At 32.5% G+C, this 23248-nt stretch overlaps 2 protein-coding genes across 14 annotated transcripts; one reads left to right on the top strand and one right to left on the bottom strand.

The window, feature by feature from the left end:
- Positions 1 to 140: 140 nt before the first annotated feature.
- LOC107887211 (phospholipase D zeta 2) lies at positions 141 to 5952 on the top strand. 2 transcript variants are annotated; one of them, XM_016811387.2, is made up of 19 exons: positions 141 to 646; positions 746 to 861; positions 962 to 1103; positions 1227 to 1394; positions 1519 to 1692; positions 1838 to 2080; positions 2167 to 2283; positions 2377 to 2516; positions 2664 to 2813; positions 3022 to 3178; positions 3272 to 3796; positions 3919 to 4029; positions 4127 to 4273; positions 4353 to 4550; positions 4660 to 4761; positions 5077 to 5208; positions 5349 to 5414; positions 5489 to 5550; positions 5641 to 5952. In XM_016811387.2, the coding sequence occupies exons 1-19, from the start codon at positions 320 to 322 to the stop codon at positions 5888 to 5890; spliced, it is 3327 nt and encodes a 1108-aa protein (XP_016666876.1). In that variant the 5' UTR covers positions 141 to 319; the 3' UTR covers positions 5891 to 5952. The 2 variants fall into 2 exon arrangements, with proteins under 2 accessions (XP_016666876.1, XP_040935826.1); XM_041079892.1 differs by having other exon boundaries at positions 145 to 646; positions 5489 to 5952.
- A 5945-nt stretch (positions 5953 to 11897) lies between these two features.
- LOC107887186 (probable protein phosphatase 2C 73) lies at positions 11898 to 14456 on the bottom strand. Of its 12 annotated transcripts, none has more exons than XM_016811380.2 (6): positions 14152 to 14456; positions 13132 to 13444; positions 12742 to 13050; positions 12554 to 12671; positions 12240 to 12463; positions 11898 to 12133 (listed from the first exon to the last, which is right to left on the bottom strand). In XM_016811380.2, exons 2-6 carry the CDS (start codon positions 13372 to 13374, stop codon positions 11945 to 11947), a joined length of 1083 nt encoding a protein of 360 aa, XP_016666869.1. In that variant the 5' UTR covers positions 13375 to 13444; positions 14152 to 14456; the 3' UTR covers positions 11898 to 11944. The 12 variants fall into 12 exon arrangements, with proteins under 12 accessions (XP_016666869.1, XP_016666842.1, XP_040935827.1 ...); XM_016811353.2 differs by having other exon boundaries at positions 12240 to 12466; positions 14152 to 14455; XM_041079893.1 differs by having other exon boundaries at positions 14133 to 14454.
- Between the last annotated feature and the right edge of the window lie 8792 nt (positions 14457 to 23248).

Genomic DNA, 23248 nt, shown 5'->3' on the forward strand with positions numbered 1-23248 from the left:
GGAACAAATTTGCTTAGAAGGTAAAATACGTAAAAAAAGGAACAGGCAACTGGATTTAATACATGACACATAGCTACAGAACCTGTTTTGTCACCAATATCAGCAAATAAATTACATGCAATCTCAAATCATTATAGCCCTATTTTCCAGTAAATATAATCTCAAAAAGTTTGGTATATTATTAACTGAAGGACACTATATAAATTATTGCTCTTGTTTTTGTTCTGTCTGCAAGTTTTTTCATCTAAAACAAAACACATAGGAAGTATAAGTGGGACATGCCAATTCGAATTGTTGGGATTTTGGCAAGGAGTTTTCAATGTCTTCAGAGAGACTCATTGCAGAAAATGTTATGCGGTCTGATGAACCAAGGTATGGTTCAACAGCGACATTGGCATGGTCTGGTTCCTTCGTACGCTGTGGTGAAAACGATTCCATCTTCGAAGAACTTCCAAAGGCAACCATTGTATCTGTTTCGAGGCCTGATACAGGAGATATGAGTCCCATGCTTCTATCTTACACCATTGAAGTTCAATATAAACAGTTCAAGTGGAGATTATTGAAGAAGGCTTCACAAGTTCTATATCTACACTTTGCGTTGAAGAAGCGTGCGCTTATTGAGGAATTTCACGAAAAACAAGAACAGGTTTTCCCTTTTCCCTTGCACTTTATGCTATTTTCTATGCTTGCAGACTTGGTCATAAATTTTCTTTGAGCTTTTCATTGCATTATTCTTATGGCATAGGTTAAAGAATGGCTTCAAAGCTTAGGGATAGTTGACCAGGTTGCGGTCGTGCAAGATGATGATGAACCTGATGATGGAGCCTTCCCGTTACACAACGAAGGAAGCTCGAGAAATAGGTGAGTGTATACTGTTTTCTATGGATTGTGCTCTGTAGGAGAACCCTCCTCTACCATTGCTTGCTGTTTTTAGTTCTTAATTATTTGATCCTTAATGCAGAAATGTTCCATCTATTGCTGCTTTGCCAATTCTTCGCCCCACATTAGGAAGGCAGCAAACTGTTTGTGACAAAGCCAAAGTGGCAATGCAAGGTTATTTGAATCATTTCCTGGGAAACTTAGACATAGTGAACTCTAGAGAGGTGAGCATATAATATTTTCTTTTGTGAGTCAATATTTGATTCATTTTCTTATTCAAAGCCTAGCTTGTTGGACTATTCACTTGTATGCCCTGCATCATTGAAACTAGTGGTTCCAAACTTCAGGTATGCAAATTTTTGGAGGTATCTAAGTTTTCGTTTTCACGGGAATACGGCCCAAAGTTAAAAGAAGGATATGTTATGGTGAAGCGTCTATCGAAAGTCACCGGAGATGATGATGTCGGATGCTTTCCATGCCAATGGTTTAGCTGCTGGAGTAACAACTGGAGAAAGGTAGTTGAATTTCCAATCTGCGAATATGCAGAAGAAACATTAAATTTATACCAATGCTCAATAACCATGTACAGTCTGCAGTATTTTCATAACTATTGTTGTTTCTCATTGTTAATGCATGTAGGTATGGGCGGTTATGAAACCGGGATTCTTGGCCTTGTTGGAAGATCCTTTTGACACAAAGCTTTTAGACATTATTGTTTTTGATGTACTACCAACCTCGAATGATGATGTGAAGTCTCAGGTCTATTTAGCAGAACAGATAAAAGAACATAACCCTCTGTACTATGCATTTAGGGTAAGCTATATCGATGCATCTGAAACATAAATGTGTTTTCCAGTTATTTCTACGACTTGTGGATGAAATCAAGTTTCTTTTCTATCAACATTAGCTAAATGAAAGTTCCCTTTACGTTAAAATCTAACAATGGAAATGTGAAAAGGTCTCTTGTGGAAGTTGGAGCATGGACTTGAGAGTCACGAGTAATGGTAAAGCTAAACAATGGGTTGCTGCCATTAATGATGCAGGCGTAGGGGCCCCTGAGGGCTGGTGTTATCCTCACCGTTTCAGTTCCTTTGCTCCTCCAAGAGGTTTGAATGAAGATGGCAGTCAATCTCAATGGTATGTTGATGGTAAAGCTGCATTTGAAGCCATTGCTTCTTCGATAGAGAAGGCAAAATCAGAGGTTCATAGCTTCCTATGCCTATTGTTTGTATATGTCAATCCCCATTTAGTCTTCGAATTCAATGATCTGAATCTTTTTTTATGCAGATATTCATTACTGGCTGGTGGCTCTGCCCAGAGCTATATCTGAGGCGCCCTTTTGAAAGTAATCCTTCTTCTCGGCTCGATGCACTACTAGAATCAAAAGCTAAGCAAGGAGTTCAGGTGCAAACAGTTCGCTCTCTGTTCAATCCATAAATATAATATCACTATCATATTGATTGCTCTTCATTATATGAACTAAAATTAACCATGCAGATTTACGTTCTTCTCTACAAGGAGGTTTCCATTGCTTTGAAAATCAATAGTTTGTATAGCAAGAAACTGCTTCATAACATTCACGAGAACATAAAGGTGCTGCGTTATCCTGACCATTTGTCGACAGGCATATATTTATGGTATGCAGCTTAGAGATGAAAACTCAATCCACATTTCCGATACAAACACCAATCATCTGCATTTTATTGACATCGAATTAAATAGAGAATTACATCTTATGTTATTTGTTTTGTGTTCAATTATTGTTTTGCTATGGTTAAATGCAGGTCCCATCATGAGAAACTTGTTATTATTGATTACCAGATATGCTTTATTGGAGGTTTAGATTTGTGCTTTGGACGGTATGACACGGCTGAACATAGAGTTGGTGATTGCACTCCCGTTACATGGCCCGGGAAGGACTATTATAATCCCAGGTATATTTCTTTTATGGATAGTACTGACACTGATTTAACTAAGCATCTCCAGAGCTGATTAATAATGAGGATTATATGTGCAAACTAGCTTTGCATGCTGATAAACATTTGTATTCAATTATTCCATCAACTTATCAAGTTGAAAGAAATGTTAGGCTACTTCAGAAAGTTTGACATTATTTGTGTATTCTTTGATGGTTCTGTTTAGAGAATCTGAACCTAATTCTTGGGAGGAATCAATGAAAGATGAACTGGATCGAGGAAAATATCCTCGTATGCCATGGCACGATGTCCATTGTGCTCTATGGGGACCACCTTGTCGAGATGTTGCTAGGCACTTTGTTCAACGTTGGAATCATGCCAAGGTTACTCTTTCTTCACTTCGGGCTCTTTGAGCACATGTTTCTTGTCTTGGCCAAAGTTTACGTTTCCGACGCATGTAAGTTGTTTGTTTTCAGAGAAATAAAGCCGTACATGAGCAAAAAATTCCATTACTTATGCCTCAACACCACATGGTCCTCCCTCATTACATGGGAAATAGTGAGATTGACATTGAATGTAAGGGAGATGTCAATCAGAGAGAACTCAGCAGACAAGAATCTTTTTCCTCACCATCGCCCTTCGAAGACATCCCGTTGCTTTTGCCCCAAGAATCCGATGGACTTGCTGTTTCTAATGGAGACCAAAAGTCAAATGGTCTGTGCAGTAGGTTCAATCCTTCGTCTCAGAAACATGGAGATGATGCGAGATCCTCATCTTCTCAAGAGTTTGAAGTTGACTCCTTAGGTTCAGATGCACAAATTACGGGTACCGCAGACGACCATTATTGCATGGATCCTCAAAGGGTCCTGGAAGCGAATGAAATGCCACAATCATATATGGAAATTCCTGATGAATGGTGGGAAACAACTGTTACTGACTATAATGAAGCTTCTATAGGTGAATATGGAGAGATCGGTCCTCGTATACCATGTCATTGTCAGGTTAGCTTTGCTCTTGAAAGCCAATAAAACTTTATTGGGCTGTCGTACGTGAGTCTACACAGCTCTTTTATTCGGATTTTCATCTTTCTTAAAATACACGTGTTTGATATCTTTGTCTACAGGTTATCAGAAGCGTCAGCCAGTGGTCTGCAGGAACGAGTCAAACTGAAGATAGTATTCATAGTGCTTACTGTTCCTTAATTGAGAACGCAGAACATTTTATTTACATTGAGGTAACATAAGTTGCAGTAAATTGAAGTCCATGGTTAACTGAGTTGTCAGTTTTTTATACTAACTATTTTGCTGTTTCTATTGGTTGATTGCTTGTAGAATCAATTTTTTATATCAGGTCTTGCTGAAGACGAAATTATACAGAACCGAGTTTCAGAAGCATTGTACAGACGGATTCTGCGAGCGCACAAAGAAGAAAAATGTTTTCGAGTAATTGTAGTTATACCACTCTTACCAGGCTTCCAGGTATGATTCTTTGTATGAGATCCTGATTTCTAGTTTCAAATCTGAGATGCTTAGCCATTTCTTTCTTGGTGATCAACAGGGAGGTCTCGATGACTTTGGTGCTGCAACTGTTAGAGCCTTAGTTGACTGGCAATATCGAACAATTTCGAGAGAGAAAACTTCGATATTGCATCATCTGAAAACAAAACTTGGACCTAAAACATGGGATTACATTTCCTTTTATGGTCTGAGATCATACGGTAGACTTTCTGATAGCTGTCCTATCGCTACAAGTCAGGTATTCTTCTTGTATTACATGTTTTCACCTTTATATGCCTTTTGACATTTGAATTTGTAATGAAAAAAGTTCAAAATATTTTATTGAACATATTCTCATTTTGATACAGGTTTACGTGCATAGCAAGTTGATGATTATAGATGATCGTCTTGCTGTGATTGGTTCGTCTAATATTAATGACAGGAGTTTGCTTGGATCAAGGGACTCCGAGGTACTTTACGTTTCTCTTTTGATTTTCAAGAGACTCACACCTTGTAACATAAGATGTTCAATATCGGGAAAAGTAGTTTTCCGTAACACATAGGTTGAGGATGACTGTGATAACATCAAAGGCAGAAGTTATATTACCTCATTATAGAATCATCAATCATCACTAGGCTACCAATTCCTTTGAACGGGTTTTGAGGGTTCACTCCAAGCTCATATTTGCTCATTATATTCTTACATTAATGGACAAATTTATATGCAGCTCTAATCTGCTGTTGAGAAAGCTGTCTTGTAATTGACAATTGATTGCCTGTTGTAGATTGGAGTAGTGATTGAAGACAAGGAGTTTCTTGAATCATCTATGAACGGAGAGCCTTGGAAGTCCGGAAAGTTTGCGCATAGCTTGCGGTGCTCGCTGTGGTGTGAGCACCTTGGCCTTCATCCAGGAGAGGTTGGTTCAAAGGATCAATATTAACACTGCCTTATATCAGCATAATTTCTGGTTCATGCATATATCATCATTGATGAACCAGCAAAATTATGGTTCCTATACAATGTAGTTAATCCATTAAAATCTCTTACTTCCTTCAGATCAGTAAGATCAATGATCCTGTGTTGGAACAAACTTACCGAAAACTATGGGTAGCAACCGCAGAGGTAAGATAATAGGTTCCATAGGTACTTCTCCTACTTCATTTGCTGTTGACTAATGTTGCATTAAAATCTGACAGACTAACAGCAAGATTTTCCAAGATGTCTTTGCCTGCATCCCAAATGATCTAATACTCTCGAGGTACATTCTGACAGAGATATCATCTCGTTTTTTGTTCTATAACATTGATAAATTTCTTTCTCAAATGATATGTTTCCACTTTAAACACAGAGCTGCTTTAAGACAAGACATGGCCAATTGGAAAGACAAGCTTGGGCACACCACCATTGATTTAGGTGTTGCACCAGAGAGACTAGAAACTGTAGACAATGAAGAAATTAAAACTGAAGATCCTATGGAAAGACTGAAAATGGTTAAGGGACATCTTGTTGTATTTCCTTTGAAGTTCATGTCTCAAGAAGATTTGAGACCTGTATTTAATGAGCGTGAGTTCTATGCTTCTCCTCAAGTGTTTCACTGATTACATATATATGTCTATGTATATAACAATTAGACGGAAAAAAATTGCAATTTTTTTCCTAATCATTCAGCTGATTGATTCTCTTCAAATTAAATAAAATGATAAAATAAGTTTAAACTAAACCAAGGGAATCGGTCCTGTATAAAACACATATTTTCGATATGCCTCCCTCAAGTTAGGGGGTGAGTAACAACACTTGCAAAATTTTATAGATCTTTGGTAAGAGAATTAGCAAGTTGATCTACAACAAGAATGTGGACAACTTCAAGATTCCTACGCTTGATGTGAGTATAAAAAATGAAATTCAATTTCCAAATGTTTCATCTTGCTGTAGTGAAATATACGTCGGCACCAAAAAGTAGCACCAAGATTGTTTGAGAGGCTAAGCAAGAGGAACTTGCAGGTCTTTCAGGAGATCCATTACCCAAAAAGCCTTATAGCACTAGCAATAGCAAATTATTCTGCGTTAGTTAGTCATTGAGCCATTGTTGATTGTTTCTTAGAAGACCAAAATAAAGCAGATAGCTAATGGTAGATATCCTATCACTATGATCTCCTGTCCAATCCTCATCAGAATAGATAGAGATTGGGATCAAGAAGATGCAAAATATGGGGGGCATGACTAGTAGTGTGTGTTAAGCAATAAAGCACTCATTTCACTGCTTTCCAAAAACAGAGGGACTATGCATAAACTGAGGCAATTTCTTTGTGACCAAAACTTACATCAAGTACTGAAGTTTACCTAACACTCTCCAAAATTCAATAGCATCAACAGGATGACTACCATCATTGAGAACTAGAGAAGCTATCAGCTCCTTTGTTTTCATCCTGGTTTCATGCAGAAGTTCACGAATGTACTTGACCTGAGTGAGAAAAAACCCATTTGTTGTTAGTACTACTTCAATACCCAAAAAAAGAACTTGAGAATACTAAGGTCTTTGAGAGCAAACTTGAGAGAGAGTGTGGTGATTATCTACTTGACAACTACACTTTGATTTCTGGTCAGTATTATATCATTAACATTAATAAGTAGTTAAATTAGAGTACTATATTCACTATAAACAGATAAGGAAACTAATTAATTCCTTGTACCATTGTTGTGGAGCTTGTTTAAGCCCATAAATAATCTTTTTCGATCTGCATGCATTAGTAGAATTCTTAGAATCTTCAAATCTCGATGGTTGTCGCATAAACACATCTTTCTCAAGCTTGCCTTGCATAACAGAATTATCAATATCAATTTGATACAGAGACCAACCATTTGGAACTGCAAAAGATAAAACAAAATGAACAATGCCAAACTTGACAATTAGGCGAAAAGTTAAAGTGGGTAATCAAACCCTCCTTTCTTTGTGCATCCTTTGACTACAAGCCTGGCCTTGTAGCAATCAATGGTTCCGTCTAGTTTAGTCTTCACTTAAAAAATCCATTTACAATCAACAACGTTCAAATACAGATGGTTAAGAATTAGTTGAGGTGGATTCACAAGCACAGGATACAGAGTTATATCTAGAGAAGCTAGTGAATTTGAAGTTAATGCGTAAAAATTCCTTACGTAAGATATCATCTCACGAGGACCATACTGGTTATTAACTACTTAATTTTATCTTATATCAAGAAACTCAATTTTTAGTTACTCTTTAAATTAAACTAAAAAAATTATAAAAATTTTATTAAACTAAAATCATGAAAATTATTACTTTCTCAATCAATTTTTAAGGTCTTGAAACTTTATATTCACCTATTTCAATTAATCAATTATCTTTCGTTTCATTGTTCAATCTATGTAGTTACTAACTTAAAACTCAATAGCATTAACTAGACCATTCCAGTATCTAACTAAGTTAATCCCCCTTGTCTAATAGTTATATTCCTATGCTAGGCAAGTTGAGTAAAGTCACTACGAACAAACCTATTGGGTTGATTGAGGCATAAGATATATTTCTATTTTAGTCGCAAATTAACTTGTTCGTCGGCACTACTAAAGTTAATCCTAATCCATTCCGTCTAGATTTAAACCTCAATTTTTTCTCTTTCGAGACAAATCAAAGTTATCATATTAATACAACTTGGTGGCCAGACAAACATATTAAATAAGCATGAGGCTGAATAAATAAGTAACAATGATTGAAACAATTGAAAAGAGAATAAATTAATTAATTAAAAATAGGATTCATCATCATTCCAAGAAAATAGAGTTTAGTTTATGTTGATTTGAGAAAACATCATAATAAGAAAATCAAAACAAACTTGCATCAAGAGAAAGTAAAAAGAAACAATCTAGAAAGAAGAAAAAATTATCAAACTAATGTTGAGCGCTCTGAATCTCTTTTTCTTCTCGTCTTTGTAAATTTGAAGTTCCCCTTGACGTGAGAGAATTTTTCTTAGCCTCCAAATTGATTTCTCTCTCTTTTTCCCCTCTTCTTTCCTTAAATCATGTCACCCCTTATTATTTTTAGGGTTTTAATTGCTCTACTCCACTGAGTGCAAAATTGTAATGGAGCAGATTGCTTGTTTGAAAATTCTGAATTAAATATTGTTCAATCAATTATCTTGAATATTGAATATTGAAAATCACTAGTTTCTCAATCAATTTTTGAAGTCTTGGAAATTTATCTTCACCTATTTTAGTTAATCAATTGTAGTGGAACAGATTGCTTGTTTGAAAATTCTGAATTGAATATTGTGCTCCACTGCACTAAAATCCGATAGAGCAAAAGACATTTCTTCACTCTTTTTTTTACTCCATGCTCCAAGTCTTTTATTCTTCATTCGAAACTTACAATGTAGAAGAAAAAATAGAAAGTAAATCTAAGTTAATTCTAAAAATGATAAAAACCAAATAAATCATAATTAATTTGAAAATATATATAATGCACTAAAAACTAATCTAAATGTTAAAACTACTTCCTAAAACACTATAATAGTTATACTAAAACAACTCTAAAGATGAGAGTTATAAAAAGTAGAAGGAATAAGGTGAATAGAGTGCCGAAGCTTAGTTTAAATATTGGATAATATATCAAAAAAATGTATTATTATTATTTTGATATATTAAAAATTAAGGTTATGTCACTTATTTATTGATCAAGAGTTGTTACTATTTATATTGATGAGTTATATTTCTTGTTACTAAAAACTATTAGCTTTACATGTACTTCGATTTTGTACAATTTTAGACATGAAATTTTTATTTGGCCAAATTCTCATAAATTATTAACACAACTATTGATAATTTCATGCTCATATATTACATACACATATGATTATATTTATCCAATATAAAAATAAATTGATATATTTATTTCCTTAAATGTGCATGATTGAATCAAAATTAAAGTTTCATATAGATATTTGAACCACAATCAAAGTTTCATGTATATAATTGCATCAAATTAAAGTTCATGTATTAAATTGCACATTGAATCAAAGTTCATGTATAATTTTGGGATTTATCCCTTTTACTTATTATTAACAAAAAGTTATGATTAGTAATATGTAATGAATAATTGTGTTCATTCTTAGTAGATATACCTATTCAAATAGACAACTATTGAATAGTTATGTCTCTATGAAGAGATAATAGAAATTCTATAAATAGGAGAGGAATTTCAACTACATGATTTACTAAGATATACCAAGAATTCAGAAACAAAAATTTCTATATTCTCCTCCATCTTCTGATATTCAAAGATTATTCTATAAAAATTAATTACTCTAGGAGTTCTTTATAGAATTTGATACTCTTGTAGATTATTTTCGCTAGTACAAAACATAGATAATGGCTAATCCAAGTCCATTTATATGCGTTCATTTAAATTTTTTTTAAAAATATGTTATTTTTATTTAGGCCAAATGCTCAAATCGGGATGAAATCTTTCGGGTTGCTCGCATAAGTAAAAAACCCTTCAAAATGATCAAATAAGGGTTAAGTTTTTTTTCAATTAGCTCAAATAAGGGCTTTTAACACTTCACCTAAATTTGTAGTACAAAATTAGGTGATACACACATGACAGTTGAGTCACATATTAGTTAAAAATATACTTTGAAATCTAATAAATGACGTTTGAAAAACTTTTATTTAAGCATTTTAAAAAATGTTGGACCCTTATTTTACCAATTTAAGATGTTTGACCCTTACATGAGCTGTTATATTACCATTTTTGAAAGATTTAACTCTTATACGAGTAACTCATAAAAAAAATTGGTCTTAATTTAGCCATTTATTTTTTCATTTAATATCTAGTAATTTTATACATTTTTTGAACAATTTAAGTTTTTTTTATCATTACATTATAGTATTACATATTTAATTTTAATGACATAAATTGAATAAATTATCAAACTTAAATGAATAATATGATTATTTTAACATATATACAATTGACAGCACATTATTTTTTTTCATTTAACTGTATATAAATATTTCTTTTTAATAAAATGTCGAAAATTATTTATAGCCTCTACCCAATCCTTAAATAAGCTTGAATTTATGTCCTCTCATATTATCAATAATGTTAATGCTAACTGAGCTAAAACTCAATCGGCTAATGTATATAAACACTTACATGTGTATGATTGTAGAGTTAAGATTATGGGTTTAAGGTGATGATAGGTGTTTTAACATTGTTAAATCCATAGTGGATCTTGTAATTATGGAATCAACCTTTTTACCTTATCCTATCATATTAGATATTTGCCTTGTTTTTAAAGCAAAATACACTAATCTAAAGTAGATTATATACATACACTAAGTGGCCATGCTAAAAAAAATAATATGAGATTATGTATATAGTATATGTATATATATGCTCATATATATAAGGTTTAAGTTTGATTCGAATTTCAGTATCATCTTAAATTTTACTGATATTTATAAATGATTAATATGATTATTTTTCTTTAATTTTTTAAAAGTATTTTTATTTATTTAGGATTAATTATATCAACATTCTTAAATTATGGTTTATAGTTTAAATCAATTTTTAAATTTTAAAATATTTTAATTGAGTCCTTAAAGTATCGTATTGTATTAACCTAGTCGTCATCTTGGCAGCTAAACACAAGTTCAAATATGACATGAAGTATATAAAATATTGTAATATTACTTTTGTTAGCACATTAATTTTTTCTCATATTATTGCATTAGTTTTGTAAGCCACTCGTGCTGTAAGTACACACATTTAAAATTTAATCCATATCTAAGTTGATATTCAATGCCTAAACTATCAACTAGACTAATGAGTGGACATAATTGATATGATATTGATATTTTGATAATTCAATTAGAACGTGTTGAAATAAAGAACCAAATTAGAATCTAGCCATAGTTTGAGGAATCTAATTGAATTAATTGTTTTATTTATTATCTAGTAAATTTATATACTTTTATTTTATTAATTTAAAAAAAACAATTTAACAAATTTTTAAAATATTTATATTTTATACTATATATTTCATTTTTATATGGTATAAATGGAAAAGTATATAAGAGTAAGCATGATATAAAATTGAAAATTATATCTTAAACGGGTTTCATTTATTTGTCTATATTCATTCTTTGAGTTTAATATTTTAAACTAATTTTTTTTTAAATGCTAAGTGAATCTTTAGCTTAAACAGAACGCCCAACTCTAATACATAACTACTACATGATATTTGTACTTTTCAGTTTGAATGTATATGAACATTTATGAACATGATTAAGGCCAATAAAACTTTGGTTAAAATTGATGATAAATTTATGATTCGAGAATTTTTATGTTTGAAATTTAAATCCCACATCGGTTGATATTTATATATAAAGGATTATAAAGATGTCCATTATGTGTAAATTAAGATTATCCTTCTTCTTTTTTCCGTTTTGAAAGATTATCCTTAAGTGGGTTGTTGCATTGTTTAATCCATAGTGGATCTTATAATTAAGGAATAAATCCTTTTGCCTTATCCTGTTTTTTTTAATAATCAAATCCATTAATATAAACTAAGATTATTGTACGTAACCATGTGGCCATAAACTTCAACATCAATTACCATGTACATTTACATAACCTTTCACGTTATAGATAATGGAATTGAATGGAAGAATAGGCAAATGGCGGAAATATCATCCATTGCAATGCCTTTCCTCTTCTTTTTCCATGCCCGGGCTGCACTCTCGACCAGATGCTTTGCGGCTTTTGCCTTGTCCGGTGTCGAAGATACTATCCGAATCGCTTCTTCGTTCGAAATAACATCCCATACCTGCAGCAACCAAGTGTCGAAAATTGTTAGCTTAATTTAAGCACGCTTCGAGTGTCTCCACTTTCGAATTCGAGTAACAAGATTCGGTCGCGTTTTTATCACATACGCCATCGGTTGCGAGAACAACAAACTGGTCTCTACTGGTTATATGTCTTTGCGTGACTTCGGGGACGGAAATAAGTCCATAATCCTTAATGCAGTAATCTCCGAAAGCTCGAGACATAGCTAGTCCTGGCGACTCCTCATCGGGCAGCCAAACCCTGTGAACCCCTGGCTCATCATGCAAACAGAATACCCGACCTTTGCATTGAGTTATCCGCTCAGCCTCCTCTGCTAGCAAGACCAAACCGAAAAGCATAAGAATTCATAACTGTTTCGATGTATCGTTTACGATATTCAAGTGTATGGCAAAGTACTCACGAGGTAAATTCGGCTTGAAATCGACAGTGAGCTGAATGGGAACCAAATTTCCATCATCTGAAGTTGTAGCCAAAACAGCCCGAGAGTCACCAATGTTGGCTACATATATGAGGTCACCCTGGCCAATATAAATGTCATATAAGTTCAACAATTGGTATGTCATTACAAGAATTAAAAGCTTCAGTTACCTGTCTAACAATTGTCAAGGCAGTCGTTCCGCTATAAAGGGAATCGATCTTCCTACAATGCTCAAGCTCACGATCGACAATGGCGCAAGTCTGCAGATAAGAATGCTTCCATATATGAAACCTGTGATGCTTTTTATCTGATTCTAAATCGAAATCCGGGTCGAGCGATGCCTGAGCTAGAGTCTCTTGCCAATTACAAAGCAAGGACGACGGCATCGATTCTCGGACCCTTTTCGCAACAAAATGACCCCACGGTCCGTGACCATCGAAGATGCCGCAAAACAGCATGTCTGCTTGACATCCAAATTCCTATTCCAAGTAAACAGAATCCATTAAAATGATATGCAATCAATATGTTAAGTAAAATGCTAATGGGGTAATGGCTTTTACCTCCCATACAATAGTACAATCCTGGTTCACTCCTTTTCTGCCCCTTTTGGAGAAAACTGAGGCAAAATTGTTGGAACCATCAATGTTTACAAAACCAGATGACCTTAAAATCAGGTCATTTTTCTTGGCATCCTTTGCCATGGCCTCTGCAGCTTCTCTTCCATCACCATTCCCTGGATTTTTCCCTCTTCTTATAGAAAATGACCTTGCTAATCCATTGAACATGGAGGAAAACTGACTCATTCTCTCTACAATTCAATACCCACTATCACAAAATTAGATACTGTTTCCTTTATGTAGCTTTAAATTTTGCCTGTTCACATTAAATATAGAATATTCATTATGACAAGGAATTCCAATAACACCACATCACATAAACTGGTTGCTGGGAAAATGATACTGGGAAAAAATAGAACTTGAAATTGCTGTCTTTTTAGTATGTTGAAGGGACCAACAAGTTGGAACTTGAATAGTAAGACAGGAAATCTAGAGTTGACTAGAAGTTCATGTTAGTTGAAATTTTCCCTTTATAGTAACGGCAAAAAGAAAACACTAAAAGGAAATAGAATCTTGGATTTTCCTTAGCTAATTATAGGGACCTTCTGTTTGGTTTTCCAGAAAATCAAAGAAAACACCAGAAAAAAGAATTTAAGATCCTATGTGCAATACTACTCATTTCACTGTTGAACTTGTTTCTGTTCTTGAAGTCTCAACAAACTATCAAGTTATCTCAAATTCAATATAAAAAGTATTCATTAAAATGAATCAAAAGTTTATCTTTAAGGGGGAAAAATCCAAAATTTTAACAAGACCAACTTTTTTTTTCAGTTCTTGGGAAAGTACTTGTAAGAAAATTCCAAAACAAAAGCTGTAAATGAAAAAAAAAAAAAGAAGAAAAGACAGCTCAATTTAGCTCAAATCTACTCGAAACAAAGCAAAAATAAAACCCAAAAACCATCTTTGTTGTCATCCACTCTCTGAGAAATATGAAACAAACATACATAGATGATGTAATAAAACCTCAGGAGTAAATGGTTTGCCGGGAAGCAGACGCAAGCAGCCGGAAAGTGTTGACGTGATCCTTACAAGAAAAGCTGAGAAACCGAGAAGGAGAAGATGAACATGGATCAGAAAAACAGCCCATAGCAGTATTCTCCTTTGGTTTGGTTTGTTTGGGTCTGGCTTTTAAAAGCTCTTTTTTATCTATGGAGAAGAAAACAAAGAAAAAGAAAGACAAGCTTTTTACATGTATTTTCATGCAGATACCAAAACAAATCCTGCTACAGTAAACTTTTTTTTATTAATTTAACACTTTAATTAACGTTAAATGAAGACAACTCAATCCTTCTTCTCTTAAAACAAAATGGTTCATTGTGGTATAATTAATTAAAGACCTAATTTTAATTAATTAACTCATTTAACAAGGATTTGAATATTTAGATGTTAGGTAATTAAAATAGCACGAGCTTATATAAATATATGAGAATGTGAATCATGGAAGTTAAGTGAGATAGTAAGAATTTTTTTTATTTTAATTAATAATAGAGAATTCAATTCTCGTCCTGAATATGAAGTAACTTTAAAATTTATAATTAATACTTATTTTCTTAACTGCCTACAAAATATGATTTATTAAAATATTATATATTAAAAAACCCAAATGATTGGTAAAATAAAATAACTTTTTTTTCTATTTTTCTTGTTCTAAATTAAACAATATATGATTACAGATAATAACAGTTGACTTTTGTGTGTACATATATGAATATATGTATATATACATGAAATGGAATGTCCTCTTTTTTCTATTCTAGAATTTACACATATACTTATTAAAATATATCTTTATTTTAGAATAGACAAATTATTGTAGTCCACAGTTGTACACGTGGCCAATTTGTAACCATTTGGTTCTTCCACAGACCAAAACAGTCCTCCAACATTAAACTATCATTATGATATTTTCAACAAAAGAAGAAACCAATTTCTTGAAATAAATATATATATATTTAATTGAAAACAATTAAAAATAATTATATATTTTTAGAAAGATACAGACCAGGTCCTAAGTATTACTTAATATTCTTAAAGCAAGATGGGGATGTCTTTATATAACATACCATAATGACAAATTCAAAAATATTACGCTATTTTAAAGAATATTCATATTAATAATGAAATACACTTAAATTATAATATAGATTTAATTATTTTTTATTAAAAATATAATTTAATTAAATTTTAAATTTAAGGGTTAAAATGATAAAATAAATAATTAAAATCAAGATGACATAAAAAAAACATTAGAGATTAAATTAATTATTATGTCATTTGAAAATGCAATATTCGACCTTACATTTAACCGATTACTTTATTAAATTATTTTTAATTTAAATTAAACTATAAAAGCAAACATATAAAGAGAAAGAAAAAAAAATAAAATCATTTCTTACAATTAAATTAAATAAATTTTGAAATATTTAATATACATACACCTAAAGAAAAATAAAAAGAGAGAGTATAAAACAGAAATATGATTATGAGAAAATTTTTAAAAATAAACTTACATATATTAATTAAAATAAATATTATATTTAAGAGATACTTGTATTAAAATATGATGTAATTTATAAATTTATTTAATAATAATCAAAATAATTTATTGAATAAAAAAATAATATAAAATAATAAGTAAATCAATAAAGGATATTTTTATTTTTATTCAAAAATTTAATAAATAAAATTTAAGAGATAATTTTTTTTTGTGACAATAAAACATTACCTAACTAATTACATAGAAACATTGTGAAAAGAAAAAGCACCCTTAGACTTGTCCATTACAAGAATTGTCCATTACAAGAAAGCTTGAACCATCGTGGAGGAAAATAAAAAAACCTGCTAATCTTCTTTTTCGACCAAAGCTTGTTTAGTTAAGCAATCTGTAATTTGATTCTGTTCTCTCAAGATGTAACGCAAACACCCCTGGTTTTCTTGTGCCAAAATACTTTGAATTCGTCTAATCAATGCTAAGTTCGATTCGATGAAAACAAGTCATCAAAACATCATTTTAATCCAAATTATAAGCATACCAAATCCAAATCAATTTGCCTAGTTCGCGAGCACTTAAACATAGAATTAAATTCATATGCACTTATCTAGATTTAGCTCAATTTACCATGCCATAATATGACTTCAAAAACAAACACATATTTATATGTATAAAACCAACCAATATTAAACTTATAATCTCATTTACATTCAATCCACAAAATAACTATTATTTAGACACCCTAGGTACATGCCGACACAAAAGAGTAATCATCACCACATTTGAGTTCAGGAGCATTGTATCGACGATCAAAATTGAAGTACCTAATCTGCACACGGAAAACAAAACCTTACGCTGAGTAAAACACAGTGGTATTTCTATAATCCGGATATTTAAAGACAAGATAATATAGTATGCATATTTTAATTATAAGCACATTTGAATATTTAAGACCACATTTATTCATACAATGGCATTAGCCATTCAAAATTCAATTCATAAATACATCATTTCATACCATTCTCAAATCTCATCACTTGCTATATAATAGCTTGTCACAATTTAATATATATATCATTTAAACAATAATATTATTCAATCCATATCCAGTTCATGAATATGTAATTTATGTGTCTCATTTTCATATTTCAATTCACTATCCCATTTTCATTCGCATACAATATCATCCAATATCAATCATAGTACTATTTTATTTAATTACCCCTATTAACACGACTCGGACTCGGACGGATACATAGATCCAACCAATACACCAGTTTGGCGCCTAGTGCCTCATCGAATAAATCCGAAGTAATAACTGCACCCAGTGTTATATAAAATTGACACCCAGTTTCTCATCAGTTAAACCGAAGTAAAGTGGCACCCAGTGCCTCATCAACTCGAAGTCGGAAAAATCTCTGAACTCTTCTGATTCTATGGCATGCCATCTATATCTGACTCAGCCTGATACAGTTAATAAAGTTTAATTTCACTTTTCAAATACAACCAATATTCAATTATCATATTTGCACATATATTATCATTTCAATTCAAATAATCAATATATTCATAATATATATATATCAATTCAATTCATTCAATCAACTTTTATTTCAATTTAATGTCAAAGTGCCAAATACTCATCTCAGCACTTACGATATGCATTAAATCAAAAAATACAATAATTAATAACTAGTTTCAGATTATAGAAATACAAACCAGGAATTCTGAGCTATTCCACGTTAACTTTATCTTTCTCTTTTTTAGTTGAGGATTCCGGTACGGCGTTAGCTACGGAATTAAAACAATTAAAATTCATCAATACAACACAATTCAATTTCATATTGAATATTTCAATTTTTATTCATTATTTGCCTAAATTCCAATTTAGTCCCTAAACCAAGACTAATTTTTATTCTTCACAATTAACTCTATATTTTCATACAATTTTTACTTTAAACTAAATTTAACTCCTTATTTTCACCTAAATCTCTAAATTTTAAAATTTTCACAATTTAGTCCTTATTACTCAAAATTTACAATTCATTCTATTAATCTTTTTTCATTTCTAACTTAAAAATCTATCAATTTAACCCCTAATACTAAAATTATTCAACATTAACAATACTTAAAACTCAATAATTGCTAAAATTTTGACATGGGTCGGGTAGTATTTAACACCGGGATTCCAAAAACATAAAAATTAAAAGAAAAATGGACTGAATTGACTAACCAATTGAACTTGGAAACTTTGAAACCTCTAAGCCTTGCGTTTTTTCTTTCTTTTCGTTTGGCTTCTTTCTTTCTTTTTTTTAATTATTGTTTATTATAATTATATAATATCTATACTTAATACTTAAGATTTTATATTATAGTATATATATATTAAATTTGCAAATATCTTACCTAATGCCGCCTCATTAAAGAACAATAGCATAATTGTTTTTTTAGTCCCTTTAATTATTCTTTAATCTATAATTTAACTTTCACCCTATATGCAATTTAGTCCTTATACCTAATTACTCTTAATTCATGCAAATTCACTTAACCAAACTATACAACTAACTTCATAAATATTTTTAATAAATATTTACGAATCTGATTTACGAAAACGGAGTCCCAAAAATGCACTTTTCGACACCCCTGACATCGGGCCGTTACAATTCTCCCCTCTAATTAAATTTTGTCCCCGAAATTTAACTGAAAAAGGTAGGGGTACTGAGATCTCATACTCTTCCAGTTCCCAAGTCGCTTCTTCAACACTATGACTACACTACAACACTTTCACTAACACAACTCGCTTATTACGCAATTCTTTCACCTTACATGCCAAAATCTCAATAGGTTCTTCTTCGTATGACAAATCAAGTTGAATTTCATTATCTTCTATCGAAATAACATGAGATGGATTTGATCGATATCTTCTAAACATTGAAACGTGAAAAACATCATGAATTTTCTATTGTTCCGCAGGCAAAACTAAACGATACACAACTGGTCTCACTCTTTTCATGATTTCATATAGTCCAATAAAACGATGATTCAATTTCCCTTTTCGACCAAATTTCAAAATTTTCTTCCAAGGCGAAACTTTAAGAAATACCTTATCGTCAACAGAATATTTAATATATTGACGTTTCAAATCTGCATATGATTTCTTGTCTTTAATCTATCTCGAATTTTCTTAACAATGTCTTCTGTTTCTTGAATTAATTTTGACCCGATCATTCTTCTTTCACTCAATTCCATCCAAGAAATAGGTGATTGACACTTACGACCATATAAGGCTTCATATAGAACCATTTGAATACTCGATTGAAAACTATTGTTGTATACAAATTCAGCCAAAGGTAAGTAACGCTCCTAACTTGATTCAAAATCAATAACACAAGTACGAAGCATGTCTTCCAAAATCTGAATAACACACTCAGATTGTCTGTCAGTCTGTGGGTGAAAGTTGTGCTAAAATTAAGTCACGTACCAAGAGATTCGTGTAACTGTTTCCAAAATCTCGAAGTGAATTGTGGATCTTAATCAGAAATTATCGACATAGGGACACCTTACAATCTTACTATTTCTTGAATATAAACTTCAGTAAGCTTTTGAAGTGACCAATTTGTCTTAACTGCAATGAAATAATCCAATTTCATAAATCGATCAACAATCACTCATACAGTATTTTTCTTACTTACTGATAAAGGTAACCCCGTTACAAAATCCATTGTAATACAATCTCATTTCTATTCAGGAATAAAAATAGGCTGAAGTAATCCGGTGGGAACCTGATGTTCTGCCTTAACTCGTTGACAAGTTAAACATTTAGCCACATACTCGACCACACCTCTTTTCATTTCTAAACACCAATAAGATTCTCAAAAATCGCGATACATTTTTGTTCTTCCAAGATGCAAAGCAAAAGGACTATCATGAGCTTCGCGAAGTATTAACTCTTTTAATTCAGAAACATCTGGAACGCAGATTCGGTTATGAAATCTCAAGCAACCACAATTATCAATGCTGAAATTTTCTAATATACCGTTTTGAACCATTTCTCTTTTCTTCGCCAACTTGGCATCATTTAAATGCGCTGACTTGATCCGATCAAACATCACCGGTTTGATTTTTAGTTTAGGTAATAGGCTTTGACCGTCATTGATATTGAGCTGAACAAACATTGCTCACAATTCAATTGTTGCTTTTCTACTCAACGCATCAGCTACAACATTAGGTTTACCAGGGTGGTAATCAATAACACAATCAAAATCTTTCAGAAACTCTACCCAACGACGCTGTCTCAAATTCAAATCCTTTTGATATAGAAGGTATTTGAGACTCTTATGATTGGTATAAATATAACATTTTTCACCGTACAGATAGTGTCTCTAGATCTTTAGAGCAAAAACTATAGCAGCTAGCTCTAAATCATGTGTTGGATAATTGTGTTCATGCATTTTTAGCTGACAAGATGCATAAGCAATCACTTTCCCATCTTGCATCAAAACACAACCAATGCCACTTAAGGAAGCATCACTATAAATGACAAAATCTTTTTTCGATTCTGGTAAAGTCAAAACCAGCACTTCAGTTAACATCTGTTTCAGTTTCTCAACACTTTTTTTTACATTGGTCATCCCAAACAAATTGAACATTCTCATACTGCAACTTTGTCATCGACAAAGCTATCTTCGAAAATCCATTTACAAATCTTTAATAATAATCAGCTAGTCCAAGAAAATTGTGAACCTCTGACACATTCCTCGGTGCTTTCCAGTGAACAATTGCCTCGATATTTTTTGAATTAACTCTAATTCCATCTACCGAGATAATATGACCCAAAAATACAACCTCTAATAACCAAAATTCACACCTACTAAATTTTTCATATAACTATTTTTCTTGTAACACTTGCAAAACAATTCTGAGGTGTTGCTTATGCTTGGATTCAGATTTCGAACAAATCAAAATATCATCAAGAAAAACTACCACAAATTGATCCAAATAAAGTTGAAAAATTTGGTTCATGAGATCCATAAATGCTACCAGAGCGTTCGTTAAGCCAAAAGGCATCACCAAAAATAATAATGACCATGTCGTGTATGAAATGCCGAATTCGATACATCATTTTCTTTCACTTTCAACTGATAGTAATCTCAAGTCGATCTTTGAAAAGATAGAAGCTTCTTTTAGTTGATCAAATAAGTCATTAATACGGAGTAGAGGATATCGATTCTTAATCGTCAACTTATTCAATTGTTAATAGTCAATACAAAGCCGCATCGAACCATCTTTCTTTTTAACAAAAAGTACTGAAGCTCTCCAAAGCGATATACTAAGGCGTATAAAATCACGATCCAATAAGCCTTGCAACTGTACTTTTAATTCTTTTAACTCCGTAGGTGACATACAATAGGGGACATTGACACTGGAGCCGTACCAGGAAACACTTCAATTGAAAACTCAACCTCTCGATCTGGTGGTAATATTGGTAATTCATCGGAAAACACATTAGGAAATTCACAAATAGTTTAAATTTTACTGCACTGGCTATCAACAGAATTCGAATTGATAACATAGGCTAGAAAAGCTTTACAACCTTGATTAAGAAGTTTATTAGCTCGAATTGCTAAAATGATACGAATTGAACCACTTGTTCGAATACTATTCACCTCAATCTTATCACCGCTTTCACTCTGAACAATAAACTTCTTTTTACAGCAATCCAAAATCACCCCTGCTATGTAAGCCAATCCATATTCAAAATCATATAAAAATCACCAAATAGCATTATTAATAAATCAACAGGGAAGGTTATATTCTACATCATTGACAAACATCTTCTACAATACAGATTGTCCCAATGAACTAGACACCACTATTGATACTATAGACGTCTCAGGTTTTAAACTTCTGGACTCAACCAATTTAGTATTAACATATCAATGCAAAGATCCCGGATCTATCAAAGTATAAACAGGTTTTGAATGTAATAAAAATATATCTGTCACAACATCATTAGCATCACCATCTTCACGAGTCCATACAACATAAGATCAAGCTAGCGTTCTGGCCTCCGATTGTTGAGTAACAACATCATTTCCCTTTCTAGCACCACTTCTCGAAAATGAACCACTTCGACTTGACCGCGACCTTTAGGAGCAGGTATAAATCTCTGAGAAGTAATAGGTGTAACTTTCTCATTCTTCGGACACTCTCTAACAAAATGTTCTGTAGATCCAGAATGAAAACAACCTCGAGTTAATTTCCAGCATTCACCACGGTGCTTTTTCCCATAGTGCTTACAATTCAGAATATTAGTATCCCTAGATGGACCTCGCACACTACTCGTAGACACAGTCAGTTGTCTATCACAATTTCTAGCAGTTCTATCTGACTTAAAATTTGATCTCCAGCTACCACGAAATTCTTTTGATCTCTTCAGTTGTGAATTTTAACTTGCAGCTCTAGGATGCTTTCGAACAGTACGAGTATTCTCAGTCTTCTTGTCAAAACCCAAGACTTGCTCTACCATTCTTGCCCATTCAACTAAATCTGCAAACTCAGTAATTTTGTGTGATACCAACTGTACTCACAACTCATCACGTAAACCACGCAGAAATCATTTGCAACTGTCAATTTCAGTCGGCACAAATTCAACAGCATGCCTACTAAGTCGCGAAAACTCTCGTTCATAATCAACCAAAGACATTTCACCTTGTTTCAGCATCAAAAACACTTGTTTTCTGTTTTCAATATACAATTCACCCACATATTTCTTTTGAAATTCCTTTTGGAAGAATTCTCAATTTACCTGATTTGCAGATACATGACGCGTCACTGACTGCCACCAGGTATATGCTTCTCCTTGCAGTAGAGAAACAAAACATATTACACTTTCATGCGGGTTGCATTCAAGTTACTGCAAGATGCGTTTAGTGGGTTTAGTCCAAACTTCAGTTGCAGAAAGATCAACTCTTTTCAATCCTAAGAATCCAGTTGTACCGTATTTACACAATTCTTTAATTGGAGCTCGACAAATAGTAGGTGCAGATATTGTAGCGGATATGGTTCCTGCCACTCGCTGAAGAGCATCAGCAATAGCTCTGAGTAACTGTGAATCATCTATTTCCTCAATATTACCTCGTTCAATGTTAGGTTGTTGAGTATTAACTGGATTAACACTTGGTATTTCCGATTCGGTTCCATCTAACTCATTAGAGACATCATCTCCGGTATAAATCTCTTGATCAACATCATCATTATAATCATCCGACATTTTCAACTATAAAACAAAAATAAATATATCAGCATCCAAATCCCAACTCAATTCGACTCAATTATGGTATGTACCTCTGGACTCAATTTTGAGCTCGATTTAGTCCAAGAATCGGCTAAACTTGCAAAGCTCTGATATCACTAAATGTAACACCCCTAACCCATATCCATCGTCAGAATAGAGTTTCAAGTCATTACCAAAGTTTATCGATCAAACAGGCAGAATTCTCAAACATTTCATATCATCAAAACAAGTCATCAAAACATCTTTTTAATCAGAATTATGAACATATCAAA

Source organism: Gossypium hirsutum, chromosome A11, assembly GCF_007990345.1.
Source record: "Gossypium hirsutum isolate 1008001.06 chromosome A11, Gossypium_hirsutum_v2.1, whole genome shotgun sequence".
NCBI lineage: Eukaryota > Viridiplantae > Streptophyta > Magnoliopsida > Malvales > Malvaceae > Gossypium > Gossypium hirsutum.